Here is a 21,150-nt window from a genome sequence, read left to right on the forward strand (position 1 = left end):
TTTGAAAAATGACCTGGTAGTATAGGCCATTTAAATCTAATGGGCTATATGTCAGCATCCTGCTTTGGTGGGTTGCCAACATACACTGCCATGGAAGGCATATTCATGGTGTGAATGCATCTTTAGCTTATAAACACAACTTTATACTTCATACCAATTGCAATTATTTGGAAATCTAGTGAATATTTATTGTATCACCACTTGTATCGCAATGTTTACAGGGTAAGGCATGTTGCAGTTGAATTATATTATATTATATAATTATAATAATTATTATTATATTATATTTTTTCCCCCGCTTATATAATCACCTACCAAAGAATGTTGCTTTAATTTTGCTACTTTGGCTCTAATGTTGATAGGAGATAATAAATTCCTTAATGAAAAACATAGAATGCAAAACATTTATTATTCAGCCATAACATAATAACAAAGCACATAGAAATTGATTCAAATCATACAGGTAAACAGACAGAAAATTGTATGAGGTTATATTAGGTACATAAGGAAAGCAACAAAATAAGCGGATGCAGATTATAACAGTTACTGCATAGAAAAATGCTCCTGAACAATTTTCTTTTTCTTCAATAGTCGTGCAGGTTTTAGCTCTACTAGTAACAGAGGTCTTGTTTTATTTTTATTGGGGGGGGGGGGGGGGGGGCATTGCACAATGCCTTTGGATAGTGCAACATATTTCTATGTTTGTTAACATCAATAACATCAATTATTTGCTAATATCAACCAAAAGTCGTCATTTTTTTTAATAAGGTAAGTATCTGGCCTCAATGGTTTAACAAATCTGGGCTGCTGTATGTTAGAAAGTTACTTACATGCAATCAGAATAGCTCTTAAGAGTGCATTCACACGTACAGGATATGCAGCAGATCCACAGCAGATTTGATGGCGCAGATTTAAAGCTGCAGATATGTGAACGCACCTTTCCTGCATGTTTCAGCATAACATATTGACATGTAAGCATGGGAGCTTAGACAGCATATGTGCAGACAGATGTACCCCTCGCCCAGAATTGCCCATCCAGATTCTCTAAGAGGCGCAATCCTCTTAGTAAAGCCAGCAGGATTTGTGCCTGTTGCAGGACTTCCGCAGAAGGGTACACCTTTCCAGTCTGCCGCCTGTTTCCAGTTGTGAACCATGATAAGCTAGGCGCAAATGAGGCCTCCTTTTCGCCTTGCTGCACCCCCCCCCAATCAGGCAAGTGGGGGTTACAGCTGGCATACACCCCAAAAAAGGTAAGAGTCTGCACCTTTTCTGTGGTGTACACCTGGGGAGGATTTTTGATAAATGTGCCTCCAAACGTTTGCTTGTTTTTTTCTCATACGTTTCATGATCCATTTATGAAGCTTTCAGATACCTGGCGGAAACAGACTATTGCATTAGCGATGCGAGCAAGATGAGATCGAAGGGTGGTTCATCCATTAAAAGCTAAAGAAATAAAAAAACACTTTATTAGTAATTGTCAGTCACAATTATAGTTGTACGATGTAAAGCATACCCAATGTTTAAAAAATTTGTACTCGTTTCCTCCCACTCCAAAACATACAGATAGGTGAATTTAGACTTAGATCCCTAAGGACAGGGACTGATTTGAGTTATGTCAATTTATCTACAGTTAGCACTATATAAATAAAGAAATTGACAAGTAGGAACTTATCTCTCCCCGTGCCCGCGGTGAGCAGCTGGAGCCGCCGCGGGACCCCAGTCATTTTACCGCCTCAGTTACTGACTGGCCAGCCCATCAGCCAGGTTGTAACGTGGACACCCCTGAGATGCTGGAGCCAGCGGCTTGCGGCTGCTCCAGCCACCCACCGTGGGCATGGGGAGGGGTAAGTTGTTACTTTTAATCAATCCCCCCCCCTCCCTGCAGGCTGACGGCTTTTAGAAAACGCTGGTCTTCTCCTTTAATAATATTATTATTATAACCTGCATGGTTTCGTTAGATTAAAGAGCCCGATTCGGCCGATTATCGTTCCGTGTAATAAAGGCAAAGATCAGCTGATGATCTTGTCATCGGCTGATCGTTGATATAGGTTCAGACCTATAATCGTCGGGGGCCGACCGCGCATCGCTACGTATAAAGGCCGTGCACGGCCGATGCTGATGATTAGCAAAGTTAAATACATACCTATCCATGGTCCAGGCCTCCTCTTCCTCTGTGCTTCTCCCCAGGTCCGCGCGCTCCGGCTTCAGCTGAGACAAGCCGCTGTGAAGCTGGAGCGCGCGGACCCGGGGAGAACCACAGAGGAAGAGGAGCCCTGGACCATGGATAGGTATGTATACAGTTTAAACAAAGGCTGCAAGGAAATCGTTAACGATGTCCCTGCAGCCCTTGTTTAACAATTAGCGGGCCGTGTAATAGGCCCAATAAACGAGCAGCGATCTAGCAGATTGCTGCTTGTTTACAGGTATTATCGGGCCCCCATTGGCCCGTGTAATACCACCCTAATCCACCCTTCAGAGTGATTGCAAGGTGATTTCATTGCTCTTACTACTTTTATTGAGCCCCTAAGAGTCCCCCCCCCCCATGATGAAAAGCTATTTCTCATTTTTTCCATTTCAAGGGGTGGGGCTGGCTGTTTGATAGTAGCACACAGAGATATTTCCTATCCCTTTGATGGGAAATTACTTACCCAGTACGCTGTTATAGATGGCATGTGGAGTGAGAAGTGTTTACTGATGCACTTCTGTTGCAAGGTGTTATATGAGCTAAATGGAAAGATACAGGGGCACAAAGCTAACTCTCTCTCTCTCTCTCTCTCTCTCTCTCTCCTTGTCCTGCAAATAGCACTTGCTAAGCATCCCCCTACTTCCTGTGCTCCCTGTTGGTGTATCTGTTACTAGGGACCTGAGAACAGAAAATGAGCAGCAGATTGCAGAGAAGTGAGACACCTAGTAGCCAGCACTTTAGATCCCCTTTTCTTGGGTGATCTTGGGAATTCTGGCATAATTTGTGCCACAACAAAACTAGTTTACATGACTTTTAAGTCCCTTTTAGACACATTCTTGCTCCACGTCTGAGAAAGGGGTATGGGTTACCGGGAAAGAGGTTTGGCTTAATTGGGAATGGATGTGGCCCACAAATTTGGCATTAAGTAGGCAGTGCAAACATAGACAATCTACAGATCTGCAAGGTTTATCAAACAGTATGAGCCATTTGAAGACTGTCACCCACAGCATGTAACCGAGCAGGGCCTGTCTAAGTCTGTTAGTAAAAACAGACAGCTGAAAAACTGCTCTGGCTCCCGCAAAGGTCAGAGGACAAATAGGCATATAATAGCCTGTATCTGCTGTCCATTGTTGGTTTTGCATCTGTTGTGCCTAAACTCAATGCATATTTTTTTGTATACAGCTTTATCCTAATGCATAAAATATATACCTGCTAAAAGTATTCTGTAGGGATACCGTTGTGACAGATTTGTTGGAGAAATTTCTTTGACTAAATGTGAGTTCCTTTCATCTGAATTGAGAAAATTCCAGAAAATGGCTGCAGAAATTTCTACAGTCATGGCCAAAAGTTTTGAGAACGATACAAATATTATTTTTTACAAAGTCTACTGCTTCAGTTTTTAAAATGGCAATTTGCATATACTCCAGAATGTTATAAAGAGTGATCAGCTTAACAGCAATTACTTGCAAAGTCAATATTTGCCTAGAAAATGAACTTTATCCCCCAAAACACATTTCAACATCATTGCAGCCCTGCCTTAAAAGGACCAGCTAACATCGTTTCAGTGATTGCTCCATTAACACAGGTGTGGATGTTGAGGAGGACAGGGCTGGAGATCAATCTGTCATGATTAAGTAAGAATGACACCACTGGACACTTTAAAAGGAGGCTGGTGCTTGGCATCATTGTTTCTCTTCTGTTAATCATGGTTATCTCTAAAGAAACATGTGCAGTCATCATTGCACTGCACAAAAATGGCCTAACAGGGAAGAGTATCGCAGCTAGAAAGATTGCACCTCAGTCAACAATCTATCACATCAACAAGAACTTCAAGGAGAAAGGTTCCATTGTTGCCAAAAAGGCTCCAGGGCGCCCAAGAAAGACCAGCAAGTACCAGGACCGTCTCTTAAAAGTGTTTCAGCTGCGGGATCGGGCTACCAGCAGTGCAGAGCTTGCTCAGGAATGGCAGCAGGCAGGTGTGAGTGCATCTGCACACACTGTGAGGCGGAGACTCTTGGAGCAAGGCCTGGTCTCAAGGAGGGCAGCAAAGAAGCCACTTCTCTCCAGAAAAAACATCAGGGACAGACTTATATTCTGCAAAAGGTACAGGGAGTGGACTGCTGAGGACTGGGGTAAAGTAATTTTCTCTGATGAATATTCTTCCGATTGTTTGGGACATCTGGAAAACAGCTTATCCGAAGACGAGGTGAGCGCTACCACCAGTCTTGTCTCATGCCAACTGTAAAGCATCCTGAAACCATTCATGTGTAGGGTTGCTTCTCAGCCAAGGGAATTGGCTCTCTCACAGTCTTGCCTAAAAACACAGCCATGAAGAATGGTACCAGAATGTCCTCCAAGAGCAACTTTTCCCAACCGTCCAAGAGCAGTTTGGCGATCAACAATGCCTTTTCCAGCATGATGGAGCACCTTGCCATAAAGCAAAGGTGATTACTAAATGGCTCAGGGAACAAAACAGAGATTTTGGGTCCATGGCCTGGAAACTCCCCAGATCTTAATCCCATTGAGAACTTGTGGTCAATCATCAAGTGACGGATGGACAAACAAAAACCAACAACCAACATTCTTGTGCAAGAATGGACTGCTATCAGTCAGGATTTGGTCCAGAAGTTGATTGAGAGCATGCCAGGGAGAATTGCAGAGGTCCTGAAGAAGAAGGGTCAACACTGCAAATATTGACTTGCTGCATTAACTCATTCTAACTGTCAATATAAGCTTTTGTTACTCATAATATGATTGCAATTATATTTCTGTATGTGATAAAAACATGTGACAAACACACATAAAAACCAGAGAGCAGCATGTGAAAATATAATATTTGTGTCATTCTCAAAACTTTTGGCCATGACTGTACATCTGCTACCTGAGAATTGACTCTTAAAAATACATATTCTTTAACGCAGTGTTTCTCAACTCCAGTCCTAAAGACCCACCAACAGGTCATGTTTAGAGGTTTTCACAGGCTATATAATTATAGTCAGGGCACCAGTAACTGCCACAGCTGTTCGTTGTATGGAATATTCGCAAAACATGACCTGTTGGTGGGTCTTGAGGACTGGAGTTGAGAAAAACTGCTTTAACAGATTAGGGCTATGTTCACAAAAGAACGTACGTTGTTAATGAAATTAATACGTTTGCATTGCATTTCAATGTAACAACGGCCATTGTGTAAACACAAAGTATACATTAAAGCCGTTTTTAAACTGCGGCAATAGAAAATAAGGAGCATGTCTATTTTCTAAGGCTGCAGTTTGGCAAAGAGCAGCCGTAGAAAATAGTTGTGCACACAATGTGAAGTATGGCTGCCGGCCATACTTTACATTGTGTTCAATGCTTAATTGGAATGCGGGCACACAAAAAGAAAATGTTCCTGCAGCCCATATGAGAGTGTCGGCCGCAGGAAGATGTAATACATCGGCCGTAGTTTGCTGCTGAATACAGCCGCCTTAATATACTACAGTGGCTGTATTACAGTGTGTAAACATAGCCTTAAATGTTACATTATATTAATAGAATAGGGGATTTATTAAACTATTAACAAACAGCAGAGGCACTGACATGTGCATGGTAATCTCTTATTATAGTATTACATGCAAGCTTATGCAAATATTTGCAAACTCGATGCAAATGACATTCAGCTACTTATTACAGCATTAGTTATATTGGATTGAGCTTTATTTTTTAATCTCTTTATTTTTAGCTTTTCACTTTATTAATCTTACCTTTAAAATAGGCACAGTTAAAGCGACTTTTGGAAAGGCCTTTACTGGTTAACTTGAAGCTGTGCGTTTTTCTGTTAAATGATACGACTTTGAACATCTCATATCCAGGGATTAGAACCTCTTTTTCGTTCGGATACTGTGAAAACCTTTGTATTTCAACCCCTAAACGAGTCTGCATTGTAAAGAATGATGATGTGCCAAATTTAGTAGCTACTGCTCGATCTTCAGAGGAAGAGGTAAACTGACCGAACCGGATGAAGCCATGTGAATGGTTGGAAGGTATGAAGTGAATATTGCTCACTCCTCTATATACCACCTTTTTATATTTGTTGGATAGCATCTTCACAGCCATAGTCAGGTAGTAGTGCATGGCTTTAAAACTGAATTTTTTCTTATAATGCCGTACTGAATCGCCCACTTTTCTAGTTGCGTTATTGAAAGCCGAATACAGGCTGCCTGAGTAAGCAACCAGTGCAATCCCATGCTCATCTCTAAAACCTTTTGGAAGATCGCTCATGTTGGATTTGATTTTTCTCCAATGAGTTTTGGCTTTAAGCCAGCCACTCTTAAATGCAACACTGGATTTCATTTCATTTTTTAGTATGCGTGGGATGTTCGTATTCATCCTCATTCTGCATCCTTTATATTGATCATCAAATATTTTAGGATTGTAATTTAGTTCTATCTCCTAGACGGAATGAAAAAAAAAAGTTTATTTTTGTTACCTTGTCAAACATCTTCTGACAAGTCTTAAATATCTCAGGACATAGGAAACCTCCCCCTCAATCCTGCTGGCTGATCTGCATGGCTGGCTTCCCTAGCCTGTTATAAAAGGCTGTACAGTGGTAAGTTGGTTTAAGAGCGTTTTGATTTAAGAGCTCACAGTTTTTCAAAATTGTGCCTTGGTTTAAGAGCATTGCTTTGGTTTAAGAGCTCCCTGTACTGGGTGGGAGGGGGAGTGGGGGAGGGGCATGGTCTGCATAGCGTGGTCTACAGCCCTGTACTCTGACCCAAGAAGTCTCCCTTACCTTCTAAATCATAGCAGATCCACTTCAGGCTGGGGCTTGTATCAGGGGACAGGACTGTGGAGGTAATCTCTCCTCATAGCTGTAACCCCTCTCTCCCTGGACAGAGAGTGCTGCATGTATGTGCCCACATCTGTCCTGCTCATTCCTTCATGTTCCCTGCAGTGTCTGTCAGCCCTTGTGTTTCCCATCCTCTCCATTACTGTACAGTAACTTATAATATCACATATTCTGCTGTTTCTGAATGTTTGTTTCATCTGTTTTACATGTTATTCAAAATAATAAATAATTATTTCTGGGGTGTGGAACCAATTGTCTGCATTTCTATGATTTCTTATGAGAAAATTTGCTTTGGTTTAAGAGTGGATTTGGATTACAAGCACGGTCCTGGAACAAATTATGCTCATAATCCAAGGCACCACTGTATACTGTTGGTGAAACCCAAACCTTACATGGGAGATAGTCACCTTTGACCAGCAGATGGCAGACAGCATCATATACAAACAGCCGTGGTGTGAGAAATAAGGCCCCATTGGTATATGTCGGAATATCATTAAAAGGTATTTAAATGTACATGCCTGCAGTATAGCCAAAGGTTTTAATAGTCTACATGTAGTATATTTGTGGCTACAGTTCTGTCCTGCTAGACTCTTCATCCAGAAGATTAGTTTATATGTTACAATGTTAGCATGTCAGTGTAAGGCCATGTTCACACATGGTACAACATCGGCCCTTCTGCGACCCGGCTGGGTCACAGAATGGCCAGTGTTACTGAAGATCATCCCATCTGGTACTGCAGTATTGGCCGGATGATCTTCATTTCTGGTGAATTTGGATGCGGGTGCACCCGTGTGTGCCCACATCCCAATTCACCGTTGCACACAATGGAGTGTGACATGTCAGTTTTTCGTGTGGCCAGATGGAATGCTGGCCGGAGCATATACTATGTGTATATGCTCCAGACGGGATACCATTCATTAAAATACAACATATGTTTAGCATAAATCACGTCTGTTTTGCAAATTTAAACAACAGCCGTGATTTATACTAAACCTACGTTTAGAGCGCGCACCACAGACCTTCCGGGAAGTTCAGGCCGGCAGCGTACACTGAGGTCACTGGTGCGCGCTTTGCTGGGGAATCCCCAGGACGTCCCCAGAGAGCTCGTATCAGCCGGGGGCCGGACCAACAGGAGAAGAGAGGAAGACAGCCACAGCGGGGAACGAGGTGCTAGGTGAGCTGTGGTTTGTTTGTTTGTTTTTTTGTCTGGGGGCCATCTATAAGGGGAGAGCGCACAGGGGGGCTATATACTACTGGGGGGAGCTCACAGGGTGCTATATACTACAGTGGGAGAGCACAAGGGGCTATATACTACTGGGGGGAGCTCACGGGGGCTATATACTACAGGGGGAGAGCACAGGGGGGCTATATACTACTGTGGGGACCTCACAGGGGGCTATATACTACAGGGGAGAGCACAGGGGTGCTATATACTACTGGGGGGAGCTCACAGGGGGGCTATATACTACTGGGGGGAGCTCACAGAGGGCTATATACTACAGGGGGAGAGCACAGGGGGGCTATATACTACTGGGGGGAGCTCACAGGAGGCTGTATACTACAGGGGGAGAGCACAGGGGGTTATATACTACAGGGGAGAGCACAGGGGGGCTATATACTACTGGGGGGAGCTCACAGGGGGCTATATACTACAGGGGGAGAGCGCACAGGGTGGCTATATACTACAGGGGGAGAGCACAGGGGGGCTATATACTACAGGGGAGAGCACAGGGGTGCTATATACTACTGGGGGGAGCTCACAGGGGGGCTATATACTACTGGGGGGAGCTCACAGAGGGCTATATACTACAGGGGGAGAGCACAGGGGGGCTATATACTACTGGGGGAGCTCACAGGAGGCTGTATACTACAGGGGGAGAGCACAGGGGGTTATATACTACAGGGGAGAGCACAGGGGGCTATATACTACTGGGGGGAGCTCACAGGGGGCTATATACTACAGGGGGAGAGCGCACAGGGTGGCTATATACTACAGGGGGAGAGCACAGGGGGGCTATATACTACTGGGGGGAGCTCACAGGGGGCTATATACTACAGGGGGAGAGCTCACTGGGGGGCTATATACTACTGGGGGAGCAACAGGGGTCTATATACTACTGGGGGAGAGCTCACAGGGGGGCTATATACTACTGGGGGAGCAACAGGGGCTATATACTACTGGGGGAGAGCACACAGGGGGCTATACACTACTGGGGAAGCAACAGGGGGGCTATATACTAACAGGGCAGTCACCCCCTTTGTACCTAATATCAAAGGGCCGGTGAGAGAGAAAAAATGCCAGTTTTCCCGCTAATAAGCAGCAATTCTGTATGTACATAGTTGAACGTTTGTGAAAAGTAACAAAACACGTTTCCTACTGATGTTCAGCTCGGACCTTTAATAGACCCTGGTAAGTGGACGTTCACTAAAAGTTGTTGAGTACCCCTGGCCTAAATGTTTGTATGTAAGCTTACATTATAGCTGTCATTGGTTGTTATATGTCTCAGTAATATCAGACACAATAATGTCTCAGAGAGACTGAATAATATACTGCATAGATCTTATGCATTGTATTTGCTGTTTAATATATGTTACTGTGGCTTTTACATGTCTAATAGTTTGCTGTATGTGCACATGTATGTTGGACTTTGGTGCCATGTCATTCAGAAAAGGTTCTGCTCACTGTGTGGCACAAACCTGCCTTTTTGCTAGGAAGGCCCCTAATCTTGGGAGTAGCGGGAGACACCACTTTCACAAATTTAGGGCACATTTGTACACCATTGTCAGGTGATGTTCTGTGTGAAGACCCTGACAGAGGAAGGAGGCACAAGCTGGTTTTTGGTGTAAAGAAAGGCCTCCTGTTGAGGTTGTTGTGTTGGAGGCAAATTCCAAGGCAAATTCTGATTACTGTGTCAATCGTCTCTATAAGGCCAGGTTCAGACTATGTAACTGTGCGGCTGTATTTGCGGCTGTAATTGTGCGGCGGTATTTTTGGTGGTTCATGCGTACGCTGGAAAGTATAGGATATACGGCTGCACAGTGGACACTATGTATGAATCTACGGCCCGATCGTAAACGGACCCGTAAAAAATGAACAAGACCATTGTTTGCGGCTGGACATGCGGCCGAGGATTGACAGGCAGTCAGTACGGAGTACTTCAAAAATAGCCGGCAATGATGCCGAATGCCGATGCCTCTAATAGTTAATATATTAAATTAATAAAACACATTTTCTTTGTAATAAAGTCCCTTTCGTTGTTCAATAATTTAATTCTAACGAATCCATCATTTGGCAATTAAATATACTGTTAAAATAAATAGATATATAAATAAATGTATATTTATATATATATTTATTTTTTGACAGTATATTTAATTGCACAATGATGGATTCGTTAGAATTAAATTATTGACCAACGAAACTGAATTTATTTCATCGAAAATGTGTTTTATTAATTAAATATTAATTAGTACAGGAAGCTCCATAAGCCGTTAATTCATATGCCGGCAATAGAGCTTTCTGTACTAATCATCACTTTACTTTAATGAAAACATCAAATGTTTCTTCTAATTATGTTATCACAATAGCATTATTAGAAGAAACATTTAGAATTATATGTGCGCTCAGCTGATTGGCTGATCGGCTGAGCGCACATATAATGAGCCGGTCCGCAGCACAGTGACTTCATTGTGCTGCGGACCAGCGAAGAGGACACATCGGGGTGAGTATAGAGCTCTCCCCACCCCCTCCCCAGCACTGCACCCCTCCCAGCAAGGAAGGGGGGGTCAGTTAACCCCTTCCTTGCTAGGATGGGTGCAGTCTGACATCAGTCTGGCCCCCAAGGGGTTAAGGGGGATGCAATACATCCTCCCTTAACCCCTTGGGGGCCAGACTGTAAGCAGCGATCTGTAAAGATGCTGCATACTGTAAGGTGCACAACACCGCTCACAATGATGGGTGTTGTGCTCCTGTTTGTGTGTTTTTTGTGTGTTTCTCCCTTTTTGTTTTTCAGATATTGGTATCCTGTGGATTACGTCGGATTCCGTGGACTACGTCGATAACCAGCGTTTTTTTAATGTTTTTTTTTAATAAAATGGTCAATGAGGGGTGTGGGGGTGTTTTTATTTGAATAAAAAATTTTTTTAACTTGTGTCTTGTCTTTATTTCTTTACTTTATAGACTTAGTAGTGGAAGCCGTCTAATAGACGGAATCCATTACTAAGTTGGGGCCTAGTGTTAGCCGGTATAAAATGGCTAACACTAACCCCCCATTATTACCCCAGTACCCAATGCCACCAGGGGTACTGGGAAGAGCCGGGTGCCAGTGGTCCCGGAGCGTCAAAATTGGCGCTCCTGGACCGGGCGGCAGCAGGCTGGTAAGATTTAGGCTGGGGAGGGCCTAAACCAATGGCTCTTCCCACCCTGGTGTTACCAGGCTGCTGTTGTTTGGTTTTTAACCCGGCTGGTTATAAAAATAGGGGGGACCCTATGCGTTTTTTTTAAATAAATAAATAATAAAAAAAAAACGCATAGGGTCCCCCCTATTTTTATAACCAGCCGGGTTAAAAACCAAACGACAGCAGCCTGGTAACACCAGGGTGGGAAGAGCCATTGGTTTAGGCCCTCCCCAGCCTAAATCTTACCAGCCTGCTGCCGCCCGGTCCAGGAGCGCCAATTTTGACGCTCCGGGACCACTGGCACCCGGCTCTTCCCAGTACCCCTGGTGGCATTGGGTACTGGGGTAATAATGGGGGGTTAGTGTTAGCCATTTTATACCGGCTAACACTAGGCCCCAACTTAGTAATGGATTCCGTCTATTAGACGGCTTCCACTACTAAGTCTATAAAGTAAAGAAATAAAGACAAGACATAAGTTAAAAAATTTTTTAATTCAAATAAAAACACCCCCACACCCCTCATTGACCATTTTATTAAAAAAAAACATTTAAAAAACGCTGGTCATCAACGTAGTCCACGGAATCCGACGTAATCCACAGGATACCGATATCTGAAAAACAAAAAGGGAGAAACACACAAACACACAAACAGGAGCACAACACCCATCATTGTGAGCGGTGTTGTGCACCTTACAGTATGCAGCATCTTTACAGATCGCTGCTTACAGTCTGGCCCCCAAGGGGTTAAGGGAGGATGTATTGCATCCCCCTTAACCCCTTGGGGGCCAGACTGATGTCAGACTGCACCCATCCCAGCAAGGAAGGGGTTAACTGACCCCCCCTTCCTTGCTGGGAGGGGTGCAGTGCTGGGGAGGGGGTGGGGAGAGCTCTATACTCACCCCGATGTGTCATCTTCGCTGGTCCGCAGCACAATGAAGTCACTGTGCTGCGGACCGGCTCATTATATGTGCGCTCAGCCGATCAGCCAATCAGCTGAGCGCACATATAATTCTAAATGTTTCTTCTAATAATGCTATTGTGATAACATAATTAGAAGAAACATTTGATGTTTTCATTAAAGTAAAGTGATGATTAGTACAGAAAGCTCTATTGCCGGCAATATGAATTAACGGCTTATGGAGCTTCCTGTACTAATTAATATTTAATTAATAAAACACATTTTCGATGAAATAAATTCAGTTTCGTTGGTCAATAATTTAATTCTAACGAATCCATCATTGTGCAATTAAATATACTGTCAAAAAATAAATATATATATAAATATACATTTATTTATATATCTATTTATTTTAACAGTATATTTAATTGCAAAATGATGGATTAGTTTAAATTTAATTAGTGAACAACGAAAGGGACTTTATTACAACGAAAATGTGTTTTATTATTTTAATAGATTAATCATGAGAGACATCGGCATTAGTGCAGAGGATCGCAAACCCTGGTAATAGCAATTCATGTAAACTGTGTTCCCTGCTTTCCCAGATGCATCCAGAGGTGTTTGCATCACTTTCTTAAGATTTTATTTGTTCTTTTTAGTTGAACCAGATTTCCAAGTAAATGACCGTATGTTTTGAGCCGCATGTCTATTTTTTCCCACGGCCGGAGTTTCATCCGCACATTTACAGCCGCATAAAAAATACAGCCGCACAGTTACATAGTGTGAACCTAGCCTTAAGGTGTAACCTCCTTCCTTCTTTCCTTTTTCCTTTTTTTTTTTTTTTTCTTCTTTTCCTTTCTTTCTCCTCCCCCTCCTTCCCTTCCCTTTCCCTCTCCCTCCCCCTCCCTTTCTTCCCTTCCCTTATTTCCTTCTTTCCCTTCCCCCTTTCCCCCCCCTTTCCCCCCCCCCTCCTTTCCCTTTACCCCTCCCACTCTTTCCTAGGTGTGTGTGTCTTTTCCACCCAGGTGCTGTATGTATTAGAGGGTAGTTTCGGGAGGAGGCGTCATGTTAGTTGCAAGGGGCATGTATTTATACCCTGCAAGCTCAGTTTATGTTTATCTTTGCCATGATTAAGAGGTGTATTCCTCGCAACGCGTCGGCGTGTTTTTAAAATACTTGTACTTTTTATGATGCCTTAAAATAAAACTTTGGATTTTTACTGAAGAGCTGGAGACAAATTTTTCTCTTTCATGTTGAACCTCCTTCCGCGCCTGATTTATGCAGGTTTATGTGTGGTGAAAGGGGTTAAATTTTTGGGGGCATCAGTGGAGACTCTTGATTGAGTACTTCATTGGAATTTTTTCACTGATCTCCTTGAGTGATTACTGTGTTTGTTGGTTGATTTGTCATTGCCCCAACCAGCCAGAATCCTGCTCCACACTGATGAGGGGCAAATACCCTGAAACGGCTGTCTGTGGATGGATACCTGCCTTGGCAAGCCCTTGTCATGATCGCAATACTCACACCTTGAGTTGACAAAAAGGGGCCACCCTTTTGTTTCCCTATTTATGTTCCAATACTCGCAACTGAGTTGGACTATCTTTCAGGATGGTGTGGTGTTCTCCCCATCATGGAGGCACCCCATGGCAACAGGCTAGAGATATCTGGCTATCCCGTGTTTTGAGACTCGCAACCTGGGCTCCACGGACTCTTGTTTTGCATATTTACATTTTTTGGGGCATCAGTGGAGACTCTTGATTGAGTACTTCATTGGAATTTTTTCACTGATCTCCTTGAGTTCAGTGATTACTGTTCGTTGGTGAAAGGCGTTGTCAGGACTGTATCTTTGTGGAGCGTCATGCGTCCCTCTGCTCATGCTGTGCGGCCGAGAAGGTTCTGATTTTCTTGCATTCTGTTTCTGTGTTTTGTTTTGTAGTGTGTGAACACTGGTTATTTGCTCACTTTGAGAGACACACCCGACTTTACCTGCTGAGTTCTGTCTGGCCATGTCAGGGTTAATCTGTGTTTTGGTTCTGCTGTGACTGACAGGTCTTCCTGCCAGTGGATCTGTTTTGTTCTCAGCTGTCTGTGCTTGGAGTTCAGGGGGATGGTCCAATTATGTTCTGGATCAGAACCCTGGCCTCCTATATAACTACCTCAGTCTGGGATATCTGGCGGATATTGAGCTTGTCTCTGCCTGGTTCTGTGTTTCTATTCTTGCTCTCTTGATTCTGACCCTGCTTTGCCTTTCTGACCATTCTTGTTTGCTGCCTGCCCCTGACCATACTGCCTGTATATTGACTTTGCCTTCGGATTGTGATTTTGTACTTTTGCTGCCCGTTTGTTGTGACCCGGACTGTTGACCATTCGTTATTGTGTTTTGTCTGTCTGTCTTGTCCTTGTGTCCCACCTAGCCAGCGCAGGGACTGCCGCCCAGTTGCTCGCCGCCATTTTAGGGCGGATTGTGGCAAATAGGTAGAGGACAGTGGGCGGGGCTAAGCTTAGGGCTCACTGTTTGTCTTGTCCTGCTGTCCGGTTCCTAACAGAATAACCAGCCAGAAATTTTTTTTACTCCTTACCTGAGGCTAGTATGGACTCAGCACAGGAGTTGTCTGCCCACTTTGAGGGTCTTGCGGCCCTCGTTTCTGAGCTGGCCAAGCAAGTCCAGCTATTGGCCCAGCAGCTACCAGCTACCACTCCTGCCATCCCAGTGGTCACGCTCAAGGAGCCTGACAAGTTTTCAGGGGACCTGAACACATATGTGACATTCAGAGATGCTTGGGTCAGTCACCCCACCCCTAGCTCCCTTGAAGAGGCCATTTCCCTGGCGATTACCATTGATCGCACACTAAGACCACGCCTAGACCACCCCTGTGTCATTAATGTTCCTTCTTCTGTCCCCTCCAAACCTCTGCCTACTATGTTTCGTCCTCTGGTCACCGTGGAGGAACCTCCGGAACTGGGCAAAATTAATAGATCCCTGGCCCGCAAAGAACACAGAAGAAGGAATGGACTCTGTTTTTATTGTGGCGAAAGTGGACACTACATCAGCTTTTGTGCCAAGCGTCCCTCAAGGCCAGATCATCAGCGTCCAGGTGACTACCAGGAGGGTCATCTGGGCGCCCAGGTGGGTGTAGTTAGTGTGTGTCCCGCCGAGGATACCAAGTCTGCTGATTTGTGTAAGGTGGAAATTGGCTCTGTATATCCTGGTGATTGTGCCATATCTGTGTCTTCATGTAATGCTGAAATTGGCTCTGTGTCTGGTACCGATTTGAGCGGTTATGGGAGATCTGTCAGGAGACCAGTTGTCCATCACTTGGAGTCTGATTCTGATGAATGGGAGACGGACGATGAGATCTCTAGCGATGTTGAGACATGTATTGTAAGAGGTCCGTTTCCTCCCAGGTCTGGTTCGTCTGGTGAGGGTCCTGAGGCCCCTCATAAAAGGGGGGGTACTGTCAGGACTGTATCTTTGTGGAGCGTCATGCGTCCCTCTGCTCATGCTGTGCGGCCGAGAAGGTTCTGATTTTCTTGCATTCTGTTTCTGTGTTTTGTTTTGTAGTGTGTGAACACTGGTTATTTGCTCACTTTGAGAGACACACCCGACTTTACCTGCTGAGTTCTGTCTGGCCATGTCAGGGTTAATCTGTGTTTTGGTTCTGCTGTGACTGACAGGTCTTCCTGCCAGTGGATCTGTTTTGTTCTCAGCTGTCTGTGCTTGGAGTTCAGGGGGATGGTCCAATTATGTTCTGGATCAGAACCCTGGCCTCCTATATAACTACCTCAGTCTGGGATATCTGGCGGATATTGAGCTTGTCTCTGCCTGGTACTGTGTTTCTATTCTTGCTCTCTTGATTCTGACCCTGCTTTGCCTTTCTGACCATTCTTGTTTGCTGCCTGCCCCTGACCATACTGCCTGTATATTGACTTTGCCTTCGGATTGTGATTTTGTACTTTTGCTGCCCGTTTGTTGTGACCCGGACTGTTGACCATTCGTTATTGTGTTTTGTCTGTCTGTCTTGTCCTTGTGTCCCACCTAGCCAGCGCAGGGACTGCCGCCCAGTTGCTCGCCGCCATTTTAGGGCGGATTGTGGCAAATAGGTAGAGGACAGTGGGCGGGGCTAAGCTTAGGGCTCACTGTTTGTCTTGTCCTGCTGTCCGGTTCCTAACAGGCGTAAACCAGGCGCAAATGTACAAAGCAAGTGTAGAGTTTTGTGCAATGCCACGCCCAGCGCAGGGCCAGCTAGCTGTATGTGCCTGTGGAAAAGGTGGCAAAGCTTTATTTTAGCAAGCGTACTTGTACGCAAGTCTTGATAAGTGTCCTCCTATGTGTTGCTGTATCGCGGTGTGAATGGCAATTTTCACATTATTTTTCATTATATAGCTGAGCAGTGTAAATCTGTGTGCACATATAGAGAGCAGCATGGTGGCTCATTTGTTCTCACTGTGATCTTTTTGTTCATGCTGCGGTCCTAGATTTAAAGTTTCACTGCTGTTATAACTTTCAAAATCTAAATCAACAGTAGATGTGATATAAAGCAAGTTTGCAATATACAATCATTATTTTTTTTGTTGTTATAATGCTGTAAAACAAAGCAGAACTTACCAGAAATCCAGGTCCAATCTCCTGAAGGCAGATTTTCTGGTGGAAAAAAACAGACTAGACACAGGAATTTCAGCCAGTACAGAGTACAGTCACAGCTCAATGTGTCCAGCAATCACATGACTGCCTTCTCTCTGTGAGCGCTCAGATGGCCTGGGATACACAGGACTTCCTGTTTTCTGACTGTTTCCAGTTTTTTTAGAAAAGAAAGTCAGAAAAAAGGAAGTGCCGTTTTTTCCATGATAACTAAAAATAAATAATGTAAATTGCAAACTTGCTTTATACCACATCTACTGCTGATTTAGATTTAGAAAGTTATAACAAAAGTGACACTTTAAATCTAACAGGGCAACATCTGCGTGGACTTTGTATGCTCTATGTGTGTTTTTTGTCAACACTCTAAAACATACTAAGGTTCGATTATGGAACAATCTAATTATATAGTAGTAAACAGTATAACAAGATCAAAATAAATAAAGGCAGTGAATTTAAAGCACTGAAAAGCTAAATACTGAAAGAGTACCTCTAATTTCAACAAAATTCTAATATAGTCATAATGACATGTGAGAAGTTTGTATTAGTGGGGGTCTAGGTCCTGAGACCACCACCTATCATTAGAATGAAGGAGCAGAAGTGTGCTGTACCCCTTCTATCCCCACTTGAAACTGCTATAGGGAGTGGTATATGGAATTATAAAAATATTAAATGAACATAAATTAAAATACTGTGAATATTGTGGCCTCACATAGCCATCAATCACCTTATTTTATTGTGTTTTATAGATAAAGACATACAATACCTTTGCCAGATTAATCTTTAAATGAAATGTAAGAAGCATAAGCAGAAAAATGTTCCACAGCTTCATTTTATTTTCTTAAATCTGCAAAAACAATTTTATTGTCAGCAATTTATTTATTTTTAGATACATAGCTTATTGTGTGGTAGTCATTTCTAGGTCTGTGAGCAAAACTTGTGGGTGCGGGTGCTGAGAGCCTCTCTATCTAATATTTTAGAGAAAGGGATAGGAACAGTAAAGGAACCATACTACTGCCTACTTAACAGCTGCTGTATGTCCTGCAGGAAGTGGTGTATTCTATCCAGTCAGACGCAGTACTCTCTGCTGCCACCTCTGTCAGTAGAGGTTTTCTGCAGGGATTTGCTACTGCTCTAGACAGTTCCTTACAGGGACAGAGGTGGCAGCAGGGATTGCTGCATCTGACTGGACAGAACACACAACTTCCTGCAGGGCATACAGCAGCTGATAAGTACTGAAAAGCTTGAGGTTTTTTTTGTTTTTTTTAACTAGACATTATTTACAAATCTGTGTAACTATCTGAAAGGTCTGCATGATGTATATAAAAATTCTGCTTAAACCTGGTATTTTTCAAGTTTTGCTGTGCCTGGTTTAAACTATACAAAAAAAAGCCTGTGTCTGCGTTTACACAGACAGATTTATCAGACAGATTTTTGGAGGCAAGGCCAGGAATGGATTTGAAAGGAGCAGAAATCTCAGTCTTTCCTTTTATGACCTGTTCCCTGTTTATTGTCCTGGCTTTGGCTTAAAAAAATCTGTCTGTGTAAACACACCATTAGTATACAATGTGTAACATGTAACATGCCATGTATACAATAAAAAATATTCACTAATAATAATAATAATAATAATAATTTTCAATTAAAATAAATACTTCAAGGCATAATATTTTCTTCCCTTTAAATGGTGCACCCTTGTCCATTTGGTACATTTTGATACATGTACCCCTCTAGGGTACTAGGTAGCGATGGTCCGAACCCGAACTCTCCGTAATGATTCTCGCTGCCTGGCGGCTCCGTGCAGCGGGCGGATCCAGCGGGAGGACCGCCTGGAAAACTGTGATACAGCCATAGCCATAGGCTGTATCCCAGTTTTCCAGGCGGTCCTCCCGCTGTATCCACTGATTAAACTGATTGCAACTGATATTAACTGATGGCAACTGATATTAACTGATGGCAACTAATGGTTTTTCATAAAAAAATGATATAAAACCTGATGACAACTGATGACCTTTTTGCCATCAGTTGTGATATCAGTTGCAGTCAGTTTTTTTACAAAAAAACGGAATTGGATGCATCTTATATATGTAAACTAGGCCTAACAAAATAAGCTAGGTTGTACAATGTTTCTTGCCAACAGACATGTTATGAAGGGAATAAAAAATGTCAAATATTATTGTGTAATGGTGTAGATAGAGAGATTAATCTGACAGATTATTTAAGCCAAAGCCAGGGACAGATTATAAACAGAGATCAGGTCATAAAGGAAAGACTGAGATTTCTCCTCTTTTTAAATCCATTCCTGGCTTTGGTTTCAAAAATCTGTCAGATAAATCTCTCTGTGTAAAGGCACCATTACTAGTCAACTAGATGAACCATCTCACCTGAAGGGATTTCTGGTGCTCTGTTCAAGTCCCTGTGTCTGGTCCTTTAGTTTTCGGGGTGTAGAGTTTGCCTTTTAAATGATTTTACTTCCTCGTTTAGATATAACGTCCCAAGACAAACCATTATCAGTTCAGAAGAACAAAGATTGTGAAACAGATGCTAAGCTGATGAAGAACTGTACCACAATTTCCGCTTGTGATATGATATTCACTACTTGATATGTGCAATAGTTATTGCAGGTAAATGTTAGAGATAGATAAATTTATGTTTTAAAGAATATTTAGACTGCATCCCAGATCAACATATTGTTAATTAAAAATCTTTAAAGTGTCACTGTCGTTATAACTTTCACAATCTAAATCAGCAGGAGATGTGCTATAAAGCAAGTTTGTAATTTACATTCATTATTATCATGCTATAAAACAAAGCTATACTTGTCGGAAATCCAGGTCCAGTCTCCTGAAGGCAGCTTCAACACAAGAATTCTGGCCAGTACAGAGAGTCACAGCTCAATGTGTCACAGAGAAAAGAGAAATGTGCAGAAGACTGCAATGATAGTAGGTACTGTTCAAACAATTTATATAAAGTAACAAGAGATAAAATACATAAAAAACAATGGTATTTGATAGCAAAAACTTTTTAAAAAAACTCAAGTGTCCAAGAATGCCCTGAAACAAGCATTGGTATCCCAAAAAAAGAGTGACGAGTTGGGATAAGGGGCCTCCCGGCGAGGAACCATAAGGGGGGTCTCAGCAACCACGACCGGGTGGTTGCTAGAGGGATTTGTGCATAGTGGGGATAGTAGTGGTTCAGTAACACGAGGAAGCTAAACATGGCTGCTGGAGTTAGTGGAGGGGTGTCACGGCCGCGGCGGCGTCCCGTGTTCCGGGCCACCGCCGCGACCTCCTCCTGCCCCATGCAGCCGCCGGCGTCCTTGTGCAGGGACCCGGCGCTGCTGCTAGTTCGGCCCCTGGGGGCGCCTCACCTCTCCTCCGCTCCTGTCTCCGTCTGTGCCGGCCGGCGCGCGCGTCCCCGCCTCCTAGGGCGCGCGCGCGCCGGCTGTCTCAGATTTAAAGGGCCAGTCCACCCTTAATTGGTTAATTGCACCTAGCACTCCCTATAAATCCCAGCATGCCCTGTCCCTTGTGTTGGAGCCTCTACATGCTTCCCATAGCGTTTGGCCCAGCCCCCTGTTGTTCCTGATTCCTATCCGCTACCTGGTCCCAAGTCCTTGTTCCTGATACCTATCCGCTACCTGGTCCCTAGTCCTTGTTCCTGGTTCCTGCTCCCCTGTCACTCCATTGCTCCTGTGTTCAGCCTGTCACCTGCGGTTACGCCTACAGACCTCTGCCAGCCCTATCTCCTGCCTACTGCTCCTGCCACGCCTCACCTGCCGTCACTAGCAACCAAGCCAGGGGTAGCGACCTGGGGGTCGCCTGCCGCAGCAAGTCCATCCCGCCTTGCGGCGGGCTCTGGTGAATACCAGCGGCCCCTTAGACTCCGCTCCCTGGTGAGGTTAGTGCCATCGCTGGTGACGGTCCAGTGGATCCACTACTCCAGGCGTTACAAGGGGGTGGGCTTAGCTGGGGCGCTTTGTGTAGAGACAAAGGAAATTATCTTAGACGGCGGGAATACCTGTGGGAGGTATTTCAGGTGAGATAGGTGTTAGAGGGGGTGGGATTTTGAGAATAAAAGGAGAGGGAGCTGGAGCTAGGACAAGGGTTTTTGCACTGTGTTTGTAACGGTTTTTATATATACTTTGTTGCAGGTTCAATGTTTATGTAAGGCGGAAATCACGTTCCCCTTTTCATCCAGTTGGTTCCA

General features: G+C 43.8%; 1 protein-coding gene across 1 annotated transcript; it reads right to left on the bottom strand.

Annotated features, from left to right (window-relative positions):
• Positions 1 to 661: 661 nt before the first annotated feature.
• LOC138797526 (ecto-ADP-ribosyltransferase 5-like) lies at positions 662 to 19,470 on the bottom strand. The gene is made up of 4 exons (XM_069977807.1): positions 19,326 to 19,470; positions 17,708 to 17,788; positions 5,926 to 6,613; positions 662 to 1,443 (listed from the first exon to the last, which is right to left on the bottom strand). Exons 2-4 carry the CDS (start codon positions 17,771 to 17,773, stop codon positions 1,430 to 1,432), a joined length of 768 nt encoding a protein of 255 aa, XP_069833908.1. The 5' UTR covers positions 17,774 to 17,788; positions 19,326 to 19,470; the 3' UTR covers positions 662 to 1,429.
• Positions 19,471 to 21,150: the final 1,680 nt, after the last annotated feature.

The sequence above is a fragment of the Dendropsophus ebraccatus genome, chromosome 7 (genome assembly GCF_027789765.1).
Source record: "Dendropsophus ebraccatus isolate aDenEbr1 chromosome 7, aDenEbr1.pat, whole genome shotgun sequence".
Taxonomy (NCBI): domain Eukaryota; kingdom Metazoa; phylum Chordata; class Amphibia; order Anura; family Hylidae; genus Dendropsophus; species Dendropsophus ebraccatus.